This window comes from Drosophila innubila (assembly GCF_004354385.1).
Source record: "Drosophila innubila isolate TH190305 chromosome 3L unlocalized genomic scaffold, UK_Dinn_1.0 0_D_3L, whole genome shotgun sequence".
NCBI classification, from domain to species: Eukaryota; Metazoa; Arthropoda; class Insecta; order Diptera; family Drosophilidae; genus Drosophila; species Drosophila innubila.
The window spans coordinates 9,613,580-9,632,458 of NW_022995376.1; the positions used below are offsets into that span (position 1 = coordinate 9,613,580).

Sequence of the window (18,879 nt, forward strand, 5' to 3'; positions counted from 1 at the left end):
CAGGCAGACAGAGAGACAGACAGATAGACGTAGACCGACGGCTAGAAGAGGTAAATGAACAGAAGCTGGGGGCCACTTATAAAGTGTTTTTAATGACCAAATCGACGGGGCCAATGCAAACAATGTTTGGTTTAGCTTTAATTAAAGAGCAAATGCAGCAAAGGAAACAAAAATTTGCATTACCAAAGAGCCCAAACAGAAATTGTGTAATTGAATTGAATGCAGATGCAGATGAGGCAGCAGCAGCAGCAGCAGCATCAACAACAGCAACAACAACAACAACAACAGTTGTGGCAAAGTTGAAGCAGCGGCTACTTAACAACGCGGAAATGTGGCTGACTAGTCACTAACTAAGACAGCAGTTGGTTCAATTGAATTATTATGCAATTAGCAATTAGCATAAATTGAATCAATGAGCGATAGACAGAGACAGAAAGTGGGAGATGGAGGGAGATACTTAAGAATACCAAAAGCAGCAAACACTTGACTAGGTCAACCATTTATTCATGCATTCATTCATTTATTCGTCATACAACCAATTGCACAACGGGGTGCGTTGCAAGAGCGGTAGAGAGAAGGCAGGAGGTTGGAGGAGGAGGAGGAGGATGAGGAGGGTAAATCAACCAAGGTAACATCCAACAAGTCAACGCTTTGTTTACACATTTGCTGCAACATTTTGTCAGGCAAATAATGAAAATTTGTTTCATTGTTGATATTTGCATTTTGCAATTGAGACCACATGGCACAATAAGAACAGAAGAAGAACCACCTCCATTGCCATCTCCTCTATCATATAGCAATCTCAAGTGGCTGTTGCTTTTGCTGTGATTTCGTCATCATTTGTTGGATGCGGGCACGAGCTTCTTCCATGCTTTGGCATTAAACAATGCTTGAACTTAGCCAACAGCTACTCGAGTGCATTTCGTATGATGTAAATCGTAACAGCAATCAAAAAATAAAAGAAAAACACCAAAACCATATCCAAATCGAGTGCCAAAGGCGCTGCGTCATGGGCCCATGGTTCTTAGCCCAACCGAGAATGAGAATTAGAGAGAGAGAGAGAGAGTCAAAGTCCAAATGCGCTATAAATAGGCAAACACAACTGCAGGCAACACAAAGTGAGGCTGAAGAACTCAAGACAACACACAACTCACAACTCAGCTGAAAAGCTGAAGATGCGGCTGCAGAGTCAACCTCAACAAGCTGTAAGCAATCTGGCTTAATCATGTGAGAAACGTTCAAAGCAACCAAGTCAAACAACAGCAACAACAATCAACCAAAAACAAAACAAAACAAAACAAAATAAAGTGCAACTTGCAACAACTTTACACACACAGACACACACACACACACACACTCACTAAAATCAAGTTTCTGCAATAAAGATGATGACGAAGACGACAATGCGCAGAGTGTTCTGGCCATATGACTCAACCAACTCTGAAAGCCATATACAAACAATAACAGCAAAGCCAAGAAAACAGAAGAGACGAGATTAACAAGTCGAAGTCTTGATACGCTCGAGAAGTTAACTGATAGTTGTAAGGATGGTATCTAAAAGAATTAATTTTATTCAATTTATATACTATAGAAATTATAAATTAATAAACAAATCTATATAATAAATCGAGCAATATTAATATGAAATTAAAAACAAAACCAAAAAAAAGTCTGTGATTGCATCAATTTCATTTTAGTTCTATTGACTCATATAGGCAGTTTGTATCCAAAGTAATCCAAATATTATTCAGTATGGCAATCTGTGGATTTGGTAACTTGTGGAGACTGGCAAGTTCGAGAAGGAGGCTTAGAGCAGGCAACTGGAGTCTGCTAGGAGGAAACGTCATTTCCAGGAAATACGCTGAGCTGAATCTGAACTGCATTTCAAGGCAAAAGTTGAGCGGATCAGGAGCAATAACAGCAGCAGCATCAGGATGGCTCAAACTCGAATGTTGTGGATGTAAGTCAAAGACCGGAAACAGTTCCGAATAAGCACATGTGGATGTGAAAATCTTGGAAAATTCGTTGACTGTTTACGGGTGAGAACGAAAGCGAAACAAGCGAGGCAAAGACCTTACAACTGCTCCTACAGCCCTCGGCTAATTAAGCGACTCGCATGAGTTAAGCGGAGAATGGGAAGGGTGCAGAGAAGAGGGCTGAAACGGTATAACAACAATGAAAAATCGCCGGCTTCCTGGCCTGAAGAAAAGCACCGACAAAAATACAAAAAAGAAAGAAAAACAAACTTGTTCATCTTCAGCTAACGAGCGGCATTTGAGCAGTCGAGCAGTTGAGCAGTCGAGCAATTGAGGTGGGAGGTGGAAAGATTGGACAGGTAACAGTTGGTGGCAAGTGCAAGTGTAACAACAGCTGCTGGGGTGGGTGTAGGCCGGGCCAAGACAATAAACAAATAAATTACATGAAAGCGGGCTGCCACAGTTTTTCTTTCTATTTTTCTGTTGCTCGCTAAGAAAAATGTGCAACGCCAAACGAGATAGATAATCACAATGAAGCGGCACGAACTCTCTGCTGTGTGCAGCAATGTGGCATCCTCATTAACCCAGACTGCAACACACTCTGTCTCGCTGTCTCTCTGTCCGTCTGTCCGTTTGTAACCCCTGCACAGCTCCTGTGCTAAAAGTGAAAGTCATGGCGCAAATTTAAAACCCTCCTCCCTCCAGCCGCATCATAGCAATCCACAAGCCAAGTTAAAGTAATTGGCCAGTTGAGCTCATGGGTTAATTAAAACGCCAGCCACGCACTTTTTTTTTTTATACTCAAAGTCTCAATAAATCTATCGAGTGTATCTCTCAATATGTGCTCACAATATATATGTAAATATTTGTGTAACCGCAAAAGCCGCAAAACGTCGCGACGCATCCGTGAGATGCCTTTGAAATGTTTTTTCAGAGTTTGAGGCAGAGCAAAAGATTTGCATTGGTTTTTTGTATGATTTGATTTAACTTGGCTTTGGCGCACTTTTCACTTCCATCTTCCGCATCAAGCGCACTGAGAAAGTCTATAGAAAGCTGCTCCCAATGAGATTCAATAAATTTACCAACAGCAGTCACTGCTGTGTGGCAGCCACTTAAAGCTGATAGCTATATTTAAGTCCACTCGGGAGAGCAGGACGGGCAGGCGAGGCAGGAGGAGGCAGTAGTCACACTGGCCAGTGGCAAGGCTCTTTTGTGGGTCAGTTTTGTATATTCATGTGAATGTAGGAGGCCGCTCAGGTGTATGGCGGGAGGTGGGCAGTCAATTGGGTCAAATCAGTTGCCCAGCTCATTACCAAGTATTGATATATGTATGCAGTATATGCAGCAGCAACAGCAGCAACAGCAACAACAAGCATTGCTTCCGCTCGGTCTGACACTTGAGGCTGCAACACGAAATTGAAATTTAATCAGCGACACTTGGAAGACAATGCAAAAACAACAACCAGAATGAGAATGAGAATGAGAGGGGAAAAATATGAATTGCCACTTGGATAGTTGGCCACTTGGACACTTGGTCACTTGGCTGCTCCGGCTGCTTGGCCTCGTCACGTGGGCATGACAGTTAACAAACCCTCCTAGACGACTCAATAAACTAGGCACTGGCCTATTGACAGAGCACACACACACACACACAAACACACACACAAACACACAAGAGTATAAGTTGCACTGAGATTGAGATTGTGCAATGGGTGGGCAAAGAATCTGAGCCAAAGACCCAGCTGCTCTGGACTGACAGACCTTGCCAAACGGTAAATGTTGTACTCACTTGTGACTATATCACGTATGTGGATGTGTGTGTGTGTCGTGTGTCGTGTGGGAGGGGGACGGGAATTACAGCTGCCGGCAGGGGTGGGCTGGCTAACATTACCATAGCCCACATATTTAAGTATCTACATACAAACTCATATGTAAGTAGTATGAGATAGCTGCATTGACATGCTCTGAATACTAGCCGCTCATTGTGAATGCTACCTATACCCTATACAAACTGTATACATAGGGTATAAGCAAGTAAAGTTTAATAAGAAAATTACTGGTAAAATAATCTTATTAATAATCAAATAAATTTAACCTAAATAGCACAACAATTTATGATTTGAGCTTGAAGTGCTAGAATGCTGGAAAATAAATGTTAAGGAAATCTTTAGTTAAACTTTAAATATAAGAAATTAATTTATCTCAAACTTTAATTGTATAACTTTGATATTACTTTTTAAAAACAGAACTAAAATATAGTTTTCAAATTTATTGGTATCGTTTCAAGTTTCCTAGAACTTCTTAGTTGGGAGCTTTAAGCTTCCATTTCCACTTTTAAATTTCTAGGGTATCTTAGAGTCCAACTTCCCCTCATTATGCTGTGGCACTTGCAGCAGCCGTGGTTGCCGCTGGCTTGAGAATGGCATTTTGATTTATTGGCTTGTTTTTGCGCTCAGTTTCGGCTGTGACTTGGCTGAATTATGCAACCCGGCTATAAAGTGCAGTCAGCCAGCCAGCCAGGCGCTATAAATTCTCGAAATGCGTTTTTTGGCTCACTGATTTTTCCCACAATTTGCAAACAATAATGAAAACTGCTGAGCGGTTTGTTGTTGCCGTTGTTGCTCTGGCTGCCTAATTAAATGAAATAAGCGCAGTCAATAAAAGTATAAACAATAACAAATGCACAAAGTTGCAGGTAAACTGAAAAATTGCTGCATGCCACAAGTGGCCGGCCGGCAACGAACAACGACCGATAACAGCGGCACAGGCAACAACAACAACAGCAAAATTGGCAGCAAAAAGGCAGCCAATTAAGGCCAATTTAGTTGCTGCAACGCCGTGCGGCGACACAAAAAATAATCAGTAGTTGAAAAGCAGCAACAACAAATGCAAATGCCAACAACAACTTTGCATGCAAATGAGAGCAGAAAAGAGCCAAACAACAACCAAAAGTAACTCGATACAACCAACAACAACAACAATGACAACAACAACGACAACGGTGGCAAAAATTATGTATAGCCAGATATTTGTTAAAATATTCACATTTTTTTCATGCGTCTTTTGCGGGCTGTGAGAAAAAAGTAAAGCAACAGCAAAACTTTGTATGATTGTTGTTGTTTTTATTTTATTTTATTTTTGTTGCTGTTGCCAAGCATGAGATCTTTGTATGCAAACGAGGAAGCTAGAGAGATAGAGTGCGATAGAGATATAAGAGCAAAAGCGTTGATATCGATAACGCGCAGCCGCTGCTGCAATCGATTGCAATCGAAGTGCTTTTGATTAATGTGAGCAGGCGTTGACAAGAGCTGCAACAACAACAACAACTACTACTACTACAAGTGTGTCAGCGTCAAGTGCAGTTGCCGCAGTGAAATCTTTGTAGTTGTTATTGTTGTTGCTGTTGCTCTTTTCAATAACAATTGTTAAATGCGACTGCGCAGCGTTGCAAGCCCAAGGCGGAGTGCGGCTTTGAAGCTGGAATAACCAACAAAAACGACAGCAACAACAATAACGGGTCGGTAACGAGCGGCAGCCTGAGATTTTTTTATTCCCTTACCTGCAGAGCGTATTCTAATCTTGTTCTTAAATATGTAACACTCAATTAATTTCATAATATTTTGTATAGTAAATTACAAATTAAATTAAAAAGAAAACTTTTAAAAGATTTTTTTTCAAATAAAATAGATACATATCTTGATAAAAGACTGATCAAATTTAGCTAAAGTTGACTGATTTCAACCAAATTTGGTCAGGGTGTATAATACCAGCCCAGACGCATATTCTATCAGTTTGGTTCTGATATCTTAACGAACAAAAAACTTTTTCATACTAAAACTTCATTTTCAATGTATCAATCCTATGGCAGCTATATGATATAGTGGTCCGATCCAAAAACAAAAACAAAATTGATCTGCCTATGGTATCCAGGAACCAACATACCCAGTTTGAAGTCTCTAGCTCTTATGGTTTCTGAGATCGACGCGTTCAAACTGACGGACAGACGGACAGACAGACGGACAAGGCTCAATCGACTCGGCTGTTGATCCTGATCAGGTATATATATACTTTGGGGGTCCTTCTACCTGTTACAGACATTCTGCCAAACACATTATACCCTATTTTGCCCATGGTATACAAATTTAATTCAGAACTCTGCAAGGGTATCAAAACGTCGATGTGGCAAACATAAACTTTTTTTTCTTGTTTCGTTTATAAAGTACTTTTTTGCCATGTAAAAGGCCTCGCGCTGCGCCCATTAAGCTTTGACTGAGGCCTAAGCTCGGCAAGTGGCCGTCGATGACCTTTTCGTTTTAATTTCAATTCTGAGCGTTTCTTTTGTTGTGGTTTTTGGTGTGTGCGCGCAGAGCCGAATCTAATTGTAAGTGCAATCAGTTCAAAAACTCAAGTGCTTAAGAAAAGCTGCTCAGCTTCATGCACTGTTGGTGTTAACAGGCGGCCAGACATTATCATCATAACAAAATGAACAATCAATTTGAACAGGCAGCACACACACACACACTTACATATATACACAGATTAATACACATACGCACACCCACGCACGCGGCAAAGTTGGCTGACACTGTCATTTCTGCAGGTGGCAAAGCTGCAACTTCAACCCGTTTTGGTCAGGTAGTCGATGTTGTTGCCGCTGCTGCCGCTGTTGCTGCTGCTGCACAAGAAGCAGAAACATTCGCACACACTTGTTCACTTTCTTCTTCAGCTTCTTCGCTTGGCAGCATGTACAGTGGCTCCCAGCTTATTTGACCCACTAGTCTTACATATTACACATTTGAACTGAATTTAACTTTTTATGGGAAACAGATAAAATGAAAGTATAAATACAGATTTGTATATTATTGTTTAAAGCTAAGCTAAAAACTTTTAATTATTTTTGTACATATATAATATCTGCATTTAGCAATAAAAACAATACAGTGTGTACATAAATTATATCTGCATTAAGAACAAAAATCAAAACAGTTTAAAATGTAGTTGATCAAATAAGCCGTAAGCCACTGTACGTATGATTGTTATGTGTCTATGTGTGTGTGTGTATCTTTGAGCATCCCAACAACAACAAGCTGAAAGTAACTGTATCTCGTTGCAACTTTAGCTTACCTGTCCAGCGAATTAGCAATATGGCCGCAAAAATATGTGTCGCTTTCAATTGCAATTGCAATTGCAATCTAATCGAAATTCAGCCCAGACTCACAAAAAACACATCCATGCACACAGTTAGAAACACGCGCGGCGCGAACGCATCCACAAAACACTTGTACAAATATTAGTTCGAAAAAAAAATAAAATAATGTCAAGACAGTTGCCGTTACGTACGTTTGTGGCAGCGTGCTGCGTGCGTTCTATGCAAAATGTATGCGGCGCGCGGTTAAATGCAGCGCCAAACGAAAGCAACAACAAAATGCAAAGCAAGCGCTCTTCGTTCAACGAGTCGGCTGATCTATAAATGTAGAGCTGCCAACTTGTTTTAACAGACCAGTCGCAACAAATAACAGGTTGGCAGAATAGTCTGATTTGACTTCTGTTTTTCGACATCCGGCAACGCCAATTGTAACTGAATTTTGCGTCGGCGCAGAAAGTTGACTTTGTCTGCTTTTTTTTCTCAGCATAAGTTTTTTCAGCTTTCAGTAAAATTGAAACGAAAATATGTTAAAGTCGGAAGTACAACACCAATACTGGATAACCAAAAAGGTGGTGCAACGCAAGCTGGGCAGCAAGGAGGACAAGCACATCATATCCTCCGATGCGGACCTGGATGCCAAAATCGAGGTGTTCAAATCGATAAGCGACACCAGCTCGGAGCTATGTAAAATCATTGACCAGTACCAGGAGCGTCTCTGCATATTGTCGCAGGAGGAGTGCGTGTTCGGGCGCTTCCTCAAGGAGGCGGGCAAGCGCAGTAAAACCACTGGTGGCAGCATCACCAACACAGGCAAAGCCATGTCCTTTGCAGGACAACAGCGTATGTGCGTCCGTGTGCCGTTATTGCGACTGCAGCACGAGGTGGATGTGTATCGCTGTCGCGCTGTCAAGGACACGGAACTCACATTGCAAACGATGGAAAAGGAACGCACCGAATATCGTGCTGCATTGTCCTGGATGAAGCATACGGCCAGCCAGGACATGGATCCGGACACGGGCAAGGGACTCGACAAATTTCGCACCGCTCAGGCTCATGTGCGTGCCGCCAAGCATAATTTTGATGGCTACTCCATGGACTCCATACAAAAGATTGATCTGCTGGCCGCCGCACGTTGCAACATGTATTCCCATGCTCTGGTCGCCTACCTGGCGGAGCTGAAGACCTTTGCCCAGAAAGCCGCCTCCACATTCCAGACCATTTCCAATGCCCTTGTGGTCAAGCCCAAGTACGACTTCTGTGTGCTCAAGGAACTGTCCCAGAACGAAGGCGCCGCCGACGACGAAGACCCAAAGGACGTGGCGCCCATTGAAGCAGTCGATAAAGATCAATCCCTGTTCTTTGCGGTACATTGTTAATAATTATATCAAGTGCATATATTTTAAATAAGTTGTTTGTTGCTTGCAGGATGAGTATCAGGATAAACCCGAGTCCAAATCGCAGCCGCCCACTGAAACTACGCCCATGTCACCCGCGTCTCCTGCCTGTGGTGACAACGAGTCCTTGCTCATTGAGCTGTCCAAGCAGCTGGAGGAGAGTCCGCTCATTGAGGCGCCGCTGACGGATGCCCCATTGCTGGACACCGCTAGCAGCAACAACAACAACAACAAGTTCTGGGCACGCATGTTTACCCAACAACAACAACAACAAACGCCGATGCCAAGCAGCATGACGCCCACTGCTGCCGCTCCAGCATCGGCTCCTGCTCCAGCCAAAGCGAGCAGCAATAATCCCTGGCTAGAGTTATTCGCAGACCTTGATCCTCTCGCCAATCCTCAAGCGTTTGACTTGAAATTGAGCGGAGGACGTCGCGTTGCAGAGCAAACATAAAATTGGACATTTGTCGTGGTCAGACTCGAGGTTTCCAGTGTGAATCATCTACAAGAACAACTAAAACTAGAGCTGTATTAATAGTTTAATTTTTCCAGTCACACTATTAAAAGAAAGTCTTAGCTTTTCGCATTGATCTTAACTATTATGATTTTTAAAATATTAATTATTCTTTTTATTCTAAAGCAAATAAAATAAGTTTTATTTCTCAATAAAATTGTAAAAGCTATAAAATAATTAAATTTCAATTTGTTAAAGATCATTTTATTATAAAAATTTAAATTTAATCATTTGATTTTTATGTTGGAAATAAAAATTTATTTATCATATCAGAGTTTGTCATTAATATGATTTTTTTTTAACTCTTGTTTGCGATCCCTGGTTTACGTAAATAAATTAAGAGCATTTTAGTTGTTAAGCTGGTTCTATTGGCCAAATTAGAAAAATTGAAAACTCGTTTGGATGTAACTTTTCGCTAAACGTTCAAAACTTTGTATCTTTTATTTAAATAAAATGTATATTGGACACAGCAGCTGGGGCAGAAGAGGAGAACGCGCAGGAAAAGGATGTGGAGGTGTAGGTGGAGCAAGTGCAACAACAGTGTGTGTAGTGCCTCTCATTTAACAGCCGCCTGTGCCTCCTTCTTGGAGTTGACCAGCTCGACGAGCTCCTTGACGCGACGCAAGCAATCCTTTTTACTGCGATTCGGAATGCAGGCTGCAATGCAGTCCCAGCGATCAGGCGTCGTGGTTGGATACGTCTTCATAGCCTGCTCCAGCAGAGCCTGCTCCTCCTTAGTCCATGTCTTGGAGGCGACTCCATTAGTGGTCGGTGCGGATGCGACACCATTCTGCTTGGGCTCCGCCTGCTGCTGCTGCTGTTGTTGTTGCTGCTGCTGTTGATTGTTGACATGTACTCCACCATTCTGCTTGACATTCTCTTTACTTTCCGCTGGAGTATCTCCCAGCGTAATATCGTTCGTTGTCTGGACTTCCTTCTTGGATTTCTCAAAGCTCTGGAAGGCCGCCTCATTGGCATGCGTTTTGAGCGTGCTCTTGGAGTGATCGCTGTTCTGCAAGGCCTTTGCCTTGTTCAGGACATCGCGAGCAGTGACCACACCAGCTGCTCCATTACTATGCTGATTGATAAACGTGGCAATGACATCCCAGCGTTGAGCAGTGCCAGCGGGAAATAGATTGACCGCTTTAATCAACAACTGCACATTCTCATTGCTCCACACTTCGCCCTTTTTCACTTCTTTGACGCCCGTTTTGGGCGTGTTATTGGCCTGTTTCTTTTGTGCCATATTGAGCTCCTCCAGCTCAGCGGCAATCTTTTGATCTGCAGTTTGCAGTGCGGCAATAAAGGACTCTCTGCCCTTGGTTTCCATGGCCTTGTTAAGTGCCTGCAACTCGGTCAAACTAAATGTTTCACATATCTTTTCGGTGCCCTCCATGTGCTTCAATTGATCCTTGTCGTTTTTGGCATAATATTTGCAATCCTTTACTTTGTCACGCAACGTTTTGCGTTCCTTTTTGAGCACCTTCTTCTGCTGTTCGCGCTCAATGCGAATCTGCTCGATACGCTTCTGTTCGGCCTTTTCGGCCTTCTCTTTGGCTAGCGCCGCTTCTCGCACCGCTCGCTCCTGCTCGGCCTTTTGGGCCTGGGCGGCATCCATTTTAGCACGCTTGGCCGCCGCCTTGCGATCCTTCTCCTCCTGCTTGAATCTTTGGATGCGCTTATCATTATTGTAGGCCAAATCGACTAGTGCACGTATACGCGTCATTTCCTCCTTCTTACGCTTAATACGCGCCACTTTGTTCTCCTTTTCGATCCAACGACGCTCGTCGCGATCCTGACCCTTCTCCTTGTCCTCCTCGTCAAGGTAGCTGAATTCACGCCATGACTTGAAATCGTACCAGAAGTTATAAAAGCGTTCCACCTCCTCACGTTTCGCATCCACCTCGCCAAATGGCGGCACCTGCGGCTTTTCGCTCCAGCGCGCATTCAAATTAAAATACTTATTAAATGAGTTGAAGTAGTTGCTCTCGATATCCGTCTGTGTGGGAAATGCGTCGTCGAACTCGGGATCCACGGAGTCGTAGCTGCGACGCAACTTCGAAGTGCCTATGAATTAAAAAAAGGAAGAAATTTCAAAGTTAAAACAGGTAAGAAAATTAATGAAGTTCGCTTCTATGAGACACTATAGAAAACTCTTTGTCCTGACTCACTGACTGATCATTGCAAAGCCCAAGCCATAAGACCTAGGAGGCCGAAATTTTGACACAACATTGCTGGGACAATTATATCGTGCAAAATCTCTATTATATGCATTACTGGACAGTTTTAACTAGCATGATATTCATAAGATTGTGACGAAATTAAGTAGAATTATTATTACTATTACAAAATACAAAGTCCTAAACGGGTATAAAAATACGTTAAGTTAAGGCGCAAATATCGACTACGGCATAGAGTAAATTATATAGGATGAAGCAAAGTGTAATCTATTAATTAACAAATCTTGTGATCAGCACAAATTACAAACGACTTTGAACTCTAAACAAGTTTATAGATATATCATTAAAAATATGTGAACTCATCCGTTAAAGTTTGGATAACTTACCGAGTATTTCGTAGGCCTTTGTTATGCATGTAAAGTAGTCGTCATCGGTAATAACCTCCTCGCCCTTGGCTTTTCGCTTATCCGGATGATGCTGCAGCACCATGCGTCTGTATGCCCGACGAATGTCATCGTCGCTGGCTTCGTATCTGTGTTCAATAAAGACCGCTCAGTTTTAATACACGTGTACACCCACACATATATTTTACAGAGGCAGAAAGAACAAGAAAGAAAAGTAGTCTTCGGCAAGCCGAAGAGCTAATACCTTTACTCTTGTAGAGCTCTGTATTTAATTAAATTTTAATTTGATTTATTTGATTATTCTAGCGCTAGTCATTAACATATGTTTATAGTTAACATTTGAAAAATTAAGGTTACAATATGATTAAATTTAATTTAACGTTACGTATTCAATTTTCAACTGATCGTTTCTACTATACATTTTTGAATGGTTTATATTTCTGGAACACCCTGTATGACAGCTATATGATTTAGGATATACAGGATTATTTGGAATTTTGGATATAAGATAGATCTTCCATTTTCTGCCTTATTTTAACAATTTTCATCAAGATGAACATTAAAACACACAATAATTAACAAAGATCACTTCCCTTAATGCCTTACACAATTCATAACCAAATTCAAATACTCTCTGCAAAGAGTATGAAAACGTGTGTGTGTTCGTTTGAGTGTGTGTGAAATAAACGCACCTTAATTTTCCAAGGCCGAGTACGCTGTAGTGGTCTTGATCCTTCCACTCTTTGGGATCCAATGACTTGAGGTAGCTTATGTCGACATCCTCGCCAGCGCCCGCCAATTTCTCATCGGAATCACTGCGCTCAACTCCGCTCGAATCGCCAATTTGGCGGCGTGCGTTGAAATATGCGCAGCCAACGCGTTCGATTTTATGACGTGCTACCTTCAGCGCTGGACACTCCAACTCTAGGCTGTTTGTCATTTTGTGTGTGTGAATGGGTGCGTGCGTTTTAGCAATAACTAAATGCTTCAAATTACATAAAACACACTGCACTACCTCGAATTTTGTGTGGAAAACCCGAAAAAAATGTGTAATTAATTCACTTCACTACCGCATGCTAGAGCTCAGTGTGGGCAAGCGACAAAAGAGGCATAGCAAAAATCCGATAGCTACAATGTATCGATAAAAGCAGAGTTCTGGTTAACTTTTGCAGCACTGACTTTTTCACTATCGATAACGTATCGATAATAACACAAGAATTTATGGTAAAACACTGAAAAATTCCAAAACTAAATTGCATTAATTAAATTTTGTGACTTTAAAATAAATTCTTGATTGTATTTGCAACATGAAAGATTAAATCGACAATGTATATTTTTAGTGCTGTCATTTCCGAACGGCTGACACTTATCGAACTGGGATTACTGATACTTTTTAAAATAATTATAATAAATGATATTTTTCAATTAAGTAATATTGCATTGATAGCAATCAATATTGTTCGATATTATCGTTAGTAAAAATATCGTTTAAAAGCAGACGTATGCTTCTCGATTATTATTTTATGAACAGTCGTCGCGGGAATATCCTGTCTTTAAATTTATATGAATGAAAGATTCAAAATGCAGTTACTTTGCAATAAATTAATAACTTGATGAAAATTCAAAATTCGAAATTAGATAAAATTAAGGAAAACACTATTATCAAGGTTTGAAGCTCGGCACCCCAAGGGGAGAGAAGTTACAAATTTAATTCTAAATAAATATAAAAGAATCGACATCGAATTTTCATTTGATTAAATTTTCCATTTGATTAAAATGCTAAAAGTCGCCAGATCGGGAAATTTTGCATGGTGGCAGCCTCCACCAGTGCTGTCAAGTTTGGAGGGGGAACAAAAGACTTCCAGCTAACAGCAATTTTGCAAAGAGCAAACGAACTCTGAAAATAGCCAGACCTAGATTTAAAATAGCTAAGTAGGCAACAGTGACCATAAAGTAAATAAAAAATGGTGCTCACAAATTATCTCCATCAAACATGAACAAATCTCAGGAGAGGAGCAGCAGCTCCGCCATCTCCACACCAAATGTGGCTGCCGAAGACCTGCACAATGTGAGCGACACATTCTACACGAGCCAGCGCAAGGGAAGTCACGTTTTCCGGGTTCGCCTGGACGCCTCGGGATTCACACTGCAACGCGAATCGCCGAGTGGCGTGACGATCAAAGAGCAAACAGTGAAATTATGTGATATTGTTGGTGCTCGCTGTATGCGCTTGAAGAAGTCATCGCGCAGTCTGGCCAGATGTGCGTGCGTCAATCCGGGAACACCAGCTGCAGGTGGCGCTGGTCGCAAAGGTGCCACGCCCAGTAAATGCAGCACAGCCAGCAAGGAGGATTATTATGTGTGCGATGGAGGCGATGCCAGCGCCTATTTGTATCTGTTTGCCTATGTGCTGAAGAAGAAGAGCCTGCGGAGCAGTCTGCATCGTGAGCGAACTGTGCTCACACTGCGCTTTAGATCCTTTGATACCTTTGAGGATAATATGCGAGAGGCGGATCGTTGGTATCGCGCTCTTCGCTGGCAACTGCACAACACCTTGGAAGAGATATTTGTGGACCGTTTAGATGAGTCACGTCGTCGTCGTGCTCTGGTGCTGCTCAATCCCAAGTCGGGATCGGGCAATGCACGTGAGGTATTCAACATGCATGTCGCACCCGTGCTCAACGAAGCCGAAGTGCCCTACGAACTGTTTGTGACCAAACATTCCAATTATGCTATCGAATTTATGAGCACACGTCGCCTGGACGATTGGTGCTCCATTATAGCCGTCGGCGGAGACGGACTCTTCCATGAGATAGTCAACGGACTGTTGCGTCGCGAGGATTGGGCCAAGGTCCTGGACAGCATTGCCCTGGGCATTATTCCGTGCGGATCGGGCAACGGCCTGGCACGCTCCATATCACATGCCTTCAAGTGAGTGGACGATAACGCGGATAACACTATCTAACCTCGCTTGCACCACTAAAATCCATAAAATGCATATAACAAGTTGTATAATAATCGTAATGTAAATTTACAAATTTTATGGGTTGACTCTGCGAGGTCATTTGACTTGACAATTATAACATTACTAAATCAATTCCCTCTTGCAGTGAACCGTACTTCAGTAATCCCGTCTTGGGCGCCGCCTTGACCGTCATCAGTGGACGCAGCTCGCCAATGGATATGGTCCGTGTACAGCTGCAGAATCGTGTCATGTTCTCGTTCCTGTCCATTGGCTGGGGTCTCATCTCGGACGTGGACATTGAGAGTGAGTGCATACGCATGTTTGGCTATCAGAGATTCACCATTTGGACACTGTATCGTTGGGCCAACTTGCGCACGTACAATGGCAGAATCAGTTATCTCCTGGCGGAGGAGTCCTCGGAAACAACAGAAGCCACACAGTCGGAGCAACAGCGAAAGATGCAATCGAGTCGCAGTTGTAATGTCCATATGGATAAGCTGTGCAATCCCAGCTGTCGTCGTTCCACAGAGTATCTGCCGCAGGAATTCGAGGATGTCATCTCGCTGGAAACGTCCATCAATCAATCGTTTCGTTCCCGCTGCGACAGCTGGCTGTCGGGAGGATCGAGACGCAGCTGTTACTATTCCATATCAGAAAGTGTCTATCACAGTCTGGCAGATGAGAGTGAGTTCACACAGCCATCGACAGCTGGCTTGGAAGAATGCCAGCAGAACTTTGGACCAAGCAGTAGTTTGCCTCCATTGGATGAACCATTGCCGGAGTCAGCGGGTTGGCTGGTGGAGGAGGGCGAATTTGTGATGATGCACGCCATCTATCAATCACATCTCGGCATTGATTGCCACTTTGCGCCCAAGGCACAACTCAATGATGGCAAAATTTATCTCATCCTGATACGCGGAGGCATCAGTCGTCCGCATCTGCTGAGCTTCCTGTACAACATGAGCACGGGCACACATCTGCCGGAAAAGAACAATGCGTATGTCAAGGTGCTGCCGGTGCGTGCGTTCCGTCTGGAGCCACATGACAATCACGGCATCATCACTGTCGACGGGGAACGCATTGAATTTGGCCCCCTTCAGGCGGAAATACTTCCGGGCATTGCACGCGTCATGATACCCAAGTAAATTGGAGGGTGGTGGGCGTAGGTGGAAAAGGAAAAGCAATTCATGAATCTCAAACAACGAGCAATAATTAATCTCCATTGGGAAACTCAAGCATTTGTATATGTAGTTGTAGACAATTCCGTTGTTAGGTTTGTCGGTATCAGAATATCTAACAAATATATGTACATGGTATACTTTTTTATTGCTGTAGTTATGCTACAACACTTTTTGTAACCTTCTTGTTAACATTTTTAAATACTATTGCAGTTATTAATAAAATATATAAATTATATGTATAATAAAAAAATTTAACGATAAATTTTGAATTTAAATTTCAAGCGGCACAGCTGTGATTTCGTTAGATGATGGCAACCCTGTCAATTGATAACTTATCGATACATGATAATTGAAGCGCAGTAGAAAAAAGCTTGTGAAAAAATAATTTGTGGCAGCGAAAATAAATAGCAGAGCAGTTAAAGCGTCCAATTTCTGTGTGTAATCCAACAAGAGTGTTCTACAGATATTACCAAAGCCAAAGAGGCCTAAATAGAGTTTAGCTAATACTTAAATTATCCGAATAACAGTGACAATATGTCAGAAGAGGAGCTGGCGCCAATTAACGAGCAGGACTTGAAGGACCTGAAGGAGCGAATGAAACTAATTGCTGACGCCGATCCCAGTCAGTATCATAATGAGTTCTCTTTGCGTCGCTATTTGCGGGCATTCAAGACGACAGACGCCGCTTTCCAAGTGAGTCACATTCTTAATTTTCCACCCACATCTTGACATTGAGCTTGTTCTGTATTGACTGCCCACCCACTCGTTTTTTGCAGGCCATACTCAAGACGAACAAGTGGCGTGAAACATATGGAGTGGCCAAGCTGAGTGAGATGGAGTGCAGTCATTTGAAGAACAAGGCGCGTGTGTTGCGGCATCGTGACTGTATTGGTCGTCCAGTGATTTATATACCATCCAAGAATCATTCCACGGCACGCGACATTGATGAGCTGACGCGATTCATTGTCCACAATCTGGAGGATGCTTGTAAGCGGTGCTTCGAGGAGGTCACCGATCGTCTGTGCATTGTTTTCGATCTGGCCGAGTTCAGCACGTCCTGCATGGACTATCAGCTGGTGCAGAATCTAATCTGGCTGTTGGGCAAGCATTATCCGGAGCGTCTAGGTGTTTGCTTAATCATCAATGCGCCTGGAATCTTCTCTACCATTTGGCCGGGAATTCGCGTACTGCTAGACGATAATACCTCGAAGAAGGTAAAGTTTGTCAGCAATGAGACGGAGCTATGTCAATACCTAATACCGGATATACTACCAACGGATATGTAATCTTCTACTTCACCGCTTTCCGCGTTCCAATTAGTCATAGACATACACATATCTCCATATGAGGCACTTGTGACATTAAGCGACGTGTACCTATTAGAAACCAGTACCTAAGACGTTGTATTTGTATCTATGCAGAAAGATTTAACATAGTTTGTACTCCACACACCCAACATAATAATTGTCTACAAATAATGAATGTCTTTAATTTGTAGCAAAGTGAAACACACAGTTGATTGTAAATTTTAATGTAATTAATTGTATTGTGCGTATGAAATATTTTAGATAAATATTTATCTATGCCTATTAATGTTTATTTATAGAATATATATACATAATATATATGTATGTGATTATGAGTAATCATATTGGTGTATAAATAAAGTTGTAAAACAAAATCCAACACCCTAATGCAGTGTTCTACATTTAGAAATTCTTATCACATCCACAACTGATAAGGGTCATATAAATTCGAAAGTTTATGGGTCACAATTGCCAGCAATATTGTCAAAACAAACAATTGATTACTTGTGCATTTTCTAACGCTTATCACTTTGCCGCCTTGAACAGTGCTGCCAGCTACACAAAAATAATTGACAAGGTATGACAACTCTTTTAACAGAGTTGCAATAAAAAAGGTCACACAGAGAGTTGCGTTGTGATGTCATGCGTGATGTCAATTAATATTAATTGCTGCTGCTGTTAATAAATGCATATACTTTTAACTACTTAATGTTAGCCATTTAAGAATTATTATTATAAAGTAATTAGCTAAACATGTGCACTGCTAATAGGAGCGTTTTTAAATCGTAGCTATCTCTTATTGATTATGTCCAGTGCATTGTACAACCTTTTGATTATTTTCCATGATTGACTGGTTTAGTTTTGTATTATCTAAATTCTCGAGCGTTTGATAACCAATTCGAAACAGCAACATGAAACAAAACAAAAATAACAACAGCGCAGCAAACTCAGTTTGCCAGTTGTCGGCCTTTGGGTTTCAGTGAAAAGCAAAGCGTTCGTCAGGCAGCAACGACAATGACAACAACAAAAGCGTCTCATATTGCGGCGTTGGACGTTGGGACGACGTACTTGCGATGCTTTGTTCTTGATGATAAATGTGTGGTCAAGGGGTCGGCAGCGGATACAGTGAGAGATAATTGAGTGGCTGCGATCAAAGTTGCAATTTCCATTGAAACGTGTTATGTTTGCAGGTTGAGCTATTGAATCCGCAGCCCGGTTACTTTGAGATCGAACCCGAGGGATTGTGGCGCAAGATAGTCAAGGTGATAACGGACTCGATACGAGGTACGTGTTAATTATCTTTTTTAATACGCGTTTACATTTAATCCTAATCTCTAATAAACTTTAGATGCCAAGTTGACGCCTGCAAATATTACCTGCTTAACTATTTCCACACAACGCTGCACATTTCTCACCTGGAATCACAGGACCAAAGAATATTATCATAATTTTATTACATGGAAAGATTTGCGTGCCGATGATCTCGTCCAAAAATGGAACTCCAGCTGTTCACTGCGCACCATGAATGGTGTATCCTATGTCATGTACCTGCTGACCCGAAATGCACGATTTCTGGCGGGGAGTGTGCTCAAACTGATGAATGGCCAGGTGACACCGCGTCTGCTCCACGAGATGGCGCACAACAAGCGACTGCAGCAGGGATTACGGGATAAGACGGCACGCCTGGAGCTGCTCGATTCGTGGATCTTGCACAAACTGCGCTCTGGCAATGGCCTGGATCCGGATGTGGAACATATTACTGATATTAGCTCAAGTACTGCCACTGGACTGTATGATCCCTTCACCTTGGGC

General features: G+C 42.2%; 6 protein-coding genes across 6 annotated transcripts in view; 4 read left to right on the plus strand and 2 right to left on the minus strand.

Moving 5' to 3' along the window:
- Positions 1 to 7,277, minus strand: part of LOC117788296 — a 59,956-nt gene extending 52,679 nt beyond the window's left edge. The window contains exon 1 of the mRNA XM_034627023.1: positions 7,101 to 7,277. The gene's annotated coding sequence lies outside the window, so the exon portion shown is untranslated. The remainder of the gene's footprint in view (positions 1 to 7,100) is intronic.
- Positions 7,278 to 7,553: 276 nt separating this feature from the next.
- Positions 7,554 to 9,150, plus strand: LOC117787574 (islet cell autoantigen 1). Its single transcript, XM_034626126.1, has 2 exons — positions 7,554 to 8,486; positions 8,548 to 9,150. The coding sequence occupies exons 1-2, from the start codon at positions 7,647 to 7,649 to the stop codon at positions 8,968 to 8,970; spliced, it is 1,263 nt and encodes a 420-aa protein (XP_034482017.1). The 5' UTR covers positions 7,554 to 7,646; the 3' UTR covers positions 8,971 to 9,150.
- A 285-nt stretch (positions 9,151 to 9,435) lies between these two features.
- Positions 9,436 to 12,719, minus strand: LOC117786549 (dnaJ homolog subfamily C member 2). The gene is made up of 3 exons (XM_034624868.1): positions 12,307 to 12,719; positions 11,597 to 11,742; positions 9,436 to 11,097 (listed from the first exon to the last, which is right to left on the minus strand). The coding sequence occupies exons 1-3, from the start codon at positions 12,552 to 12,554 to the stop codon at positions 9,587 to 9,589; spliced, it is 1,905 nt and encodes a 634-aa protein (XP_034480759.1). The 5' UTR covers positions 12,555 to 12,719; the 3' UTR covers positions 9,436 to 9,586.
- A 740-nt stretch (positions 12,720 to 13,459) lies between these two features.
- LOC117787731 (sphingosine kinase 1) lies at positions 13,460 to 15,928 on the plus strand. The gene is made up of 2 exons (XM_034626332.1): positions 13,460 to 14,545; positions 14,725 to 15,928. Exons 1-2 carry the CDS (start codon positions 13,608 to 13,610, stop codon positions 15,722 to 15,724), a joined length of 1,938 nt encoding a protein of 645 aa, XP_034482223.1. The 5' UTR covers positions 13,460 to 13,607; the 3' UTR covers positions 15,725 to 15,928.
- Positions 15,929 to 16,102: 174 nt separating this feature from the next.
- Positions 16,103 to 17,282, plus strand: LOC117787732 (CRAL-TRIO domain-containing protein C3H8.02). The gene is made up of 2 exons (XM_034626333.1): positions 16,103 to 16,453; positions 16,537 to 17,282. The coding sequence occupies exons 1-2, from the start codon at positions 16,295 to 16,297 to the stop codon at positions 17,044 to 17,046; spliced, it is 669 nt and encodes a 222-aa protein (XP_034482224.1). The 5' UTR covers positions 16,103 to 16,294; the 3' UTR covers positions 17,047 to 17,282.
- A 668-nt stretch (positions 17,283 to 17,950) lies between these two features.
- Positions 17,951 to 18,879, plus strand: part of LOC117788115 (putative glycerol kinase 5) — a 2,143-nt gene continuing 1,214 nt past the window's right edge. The window contains exons 1-3 of the mRNA XM_034626783.1: positions 17,951 to 18,192; positions 18,258 to 18,351; positions 18,416 to 18,879. The exon at positions 18,416 to 18,879 is cut by the window's right edge and continues 36 nt beyond it. Coding sequence (XP_034482674.1) covers positions 18,082 to 18,192; positions 18,258 to 18,351; positions 18,416 to 18,879 — 669 coding nt within the window. The 5' untranslated portion in view covers positions 17,951 to 18,081. The remainder of the gene's footprint in view (positions 18,193 to 18,257; positions 18,352 to 18,415) is intronic.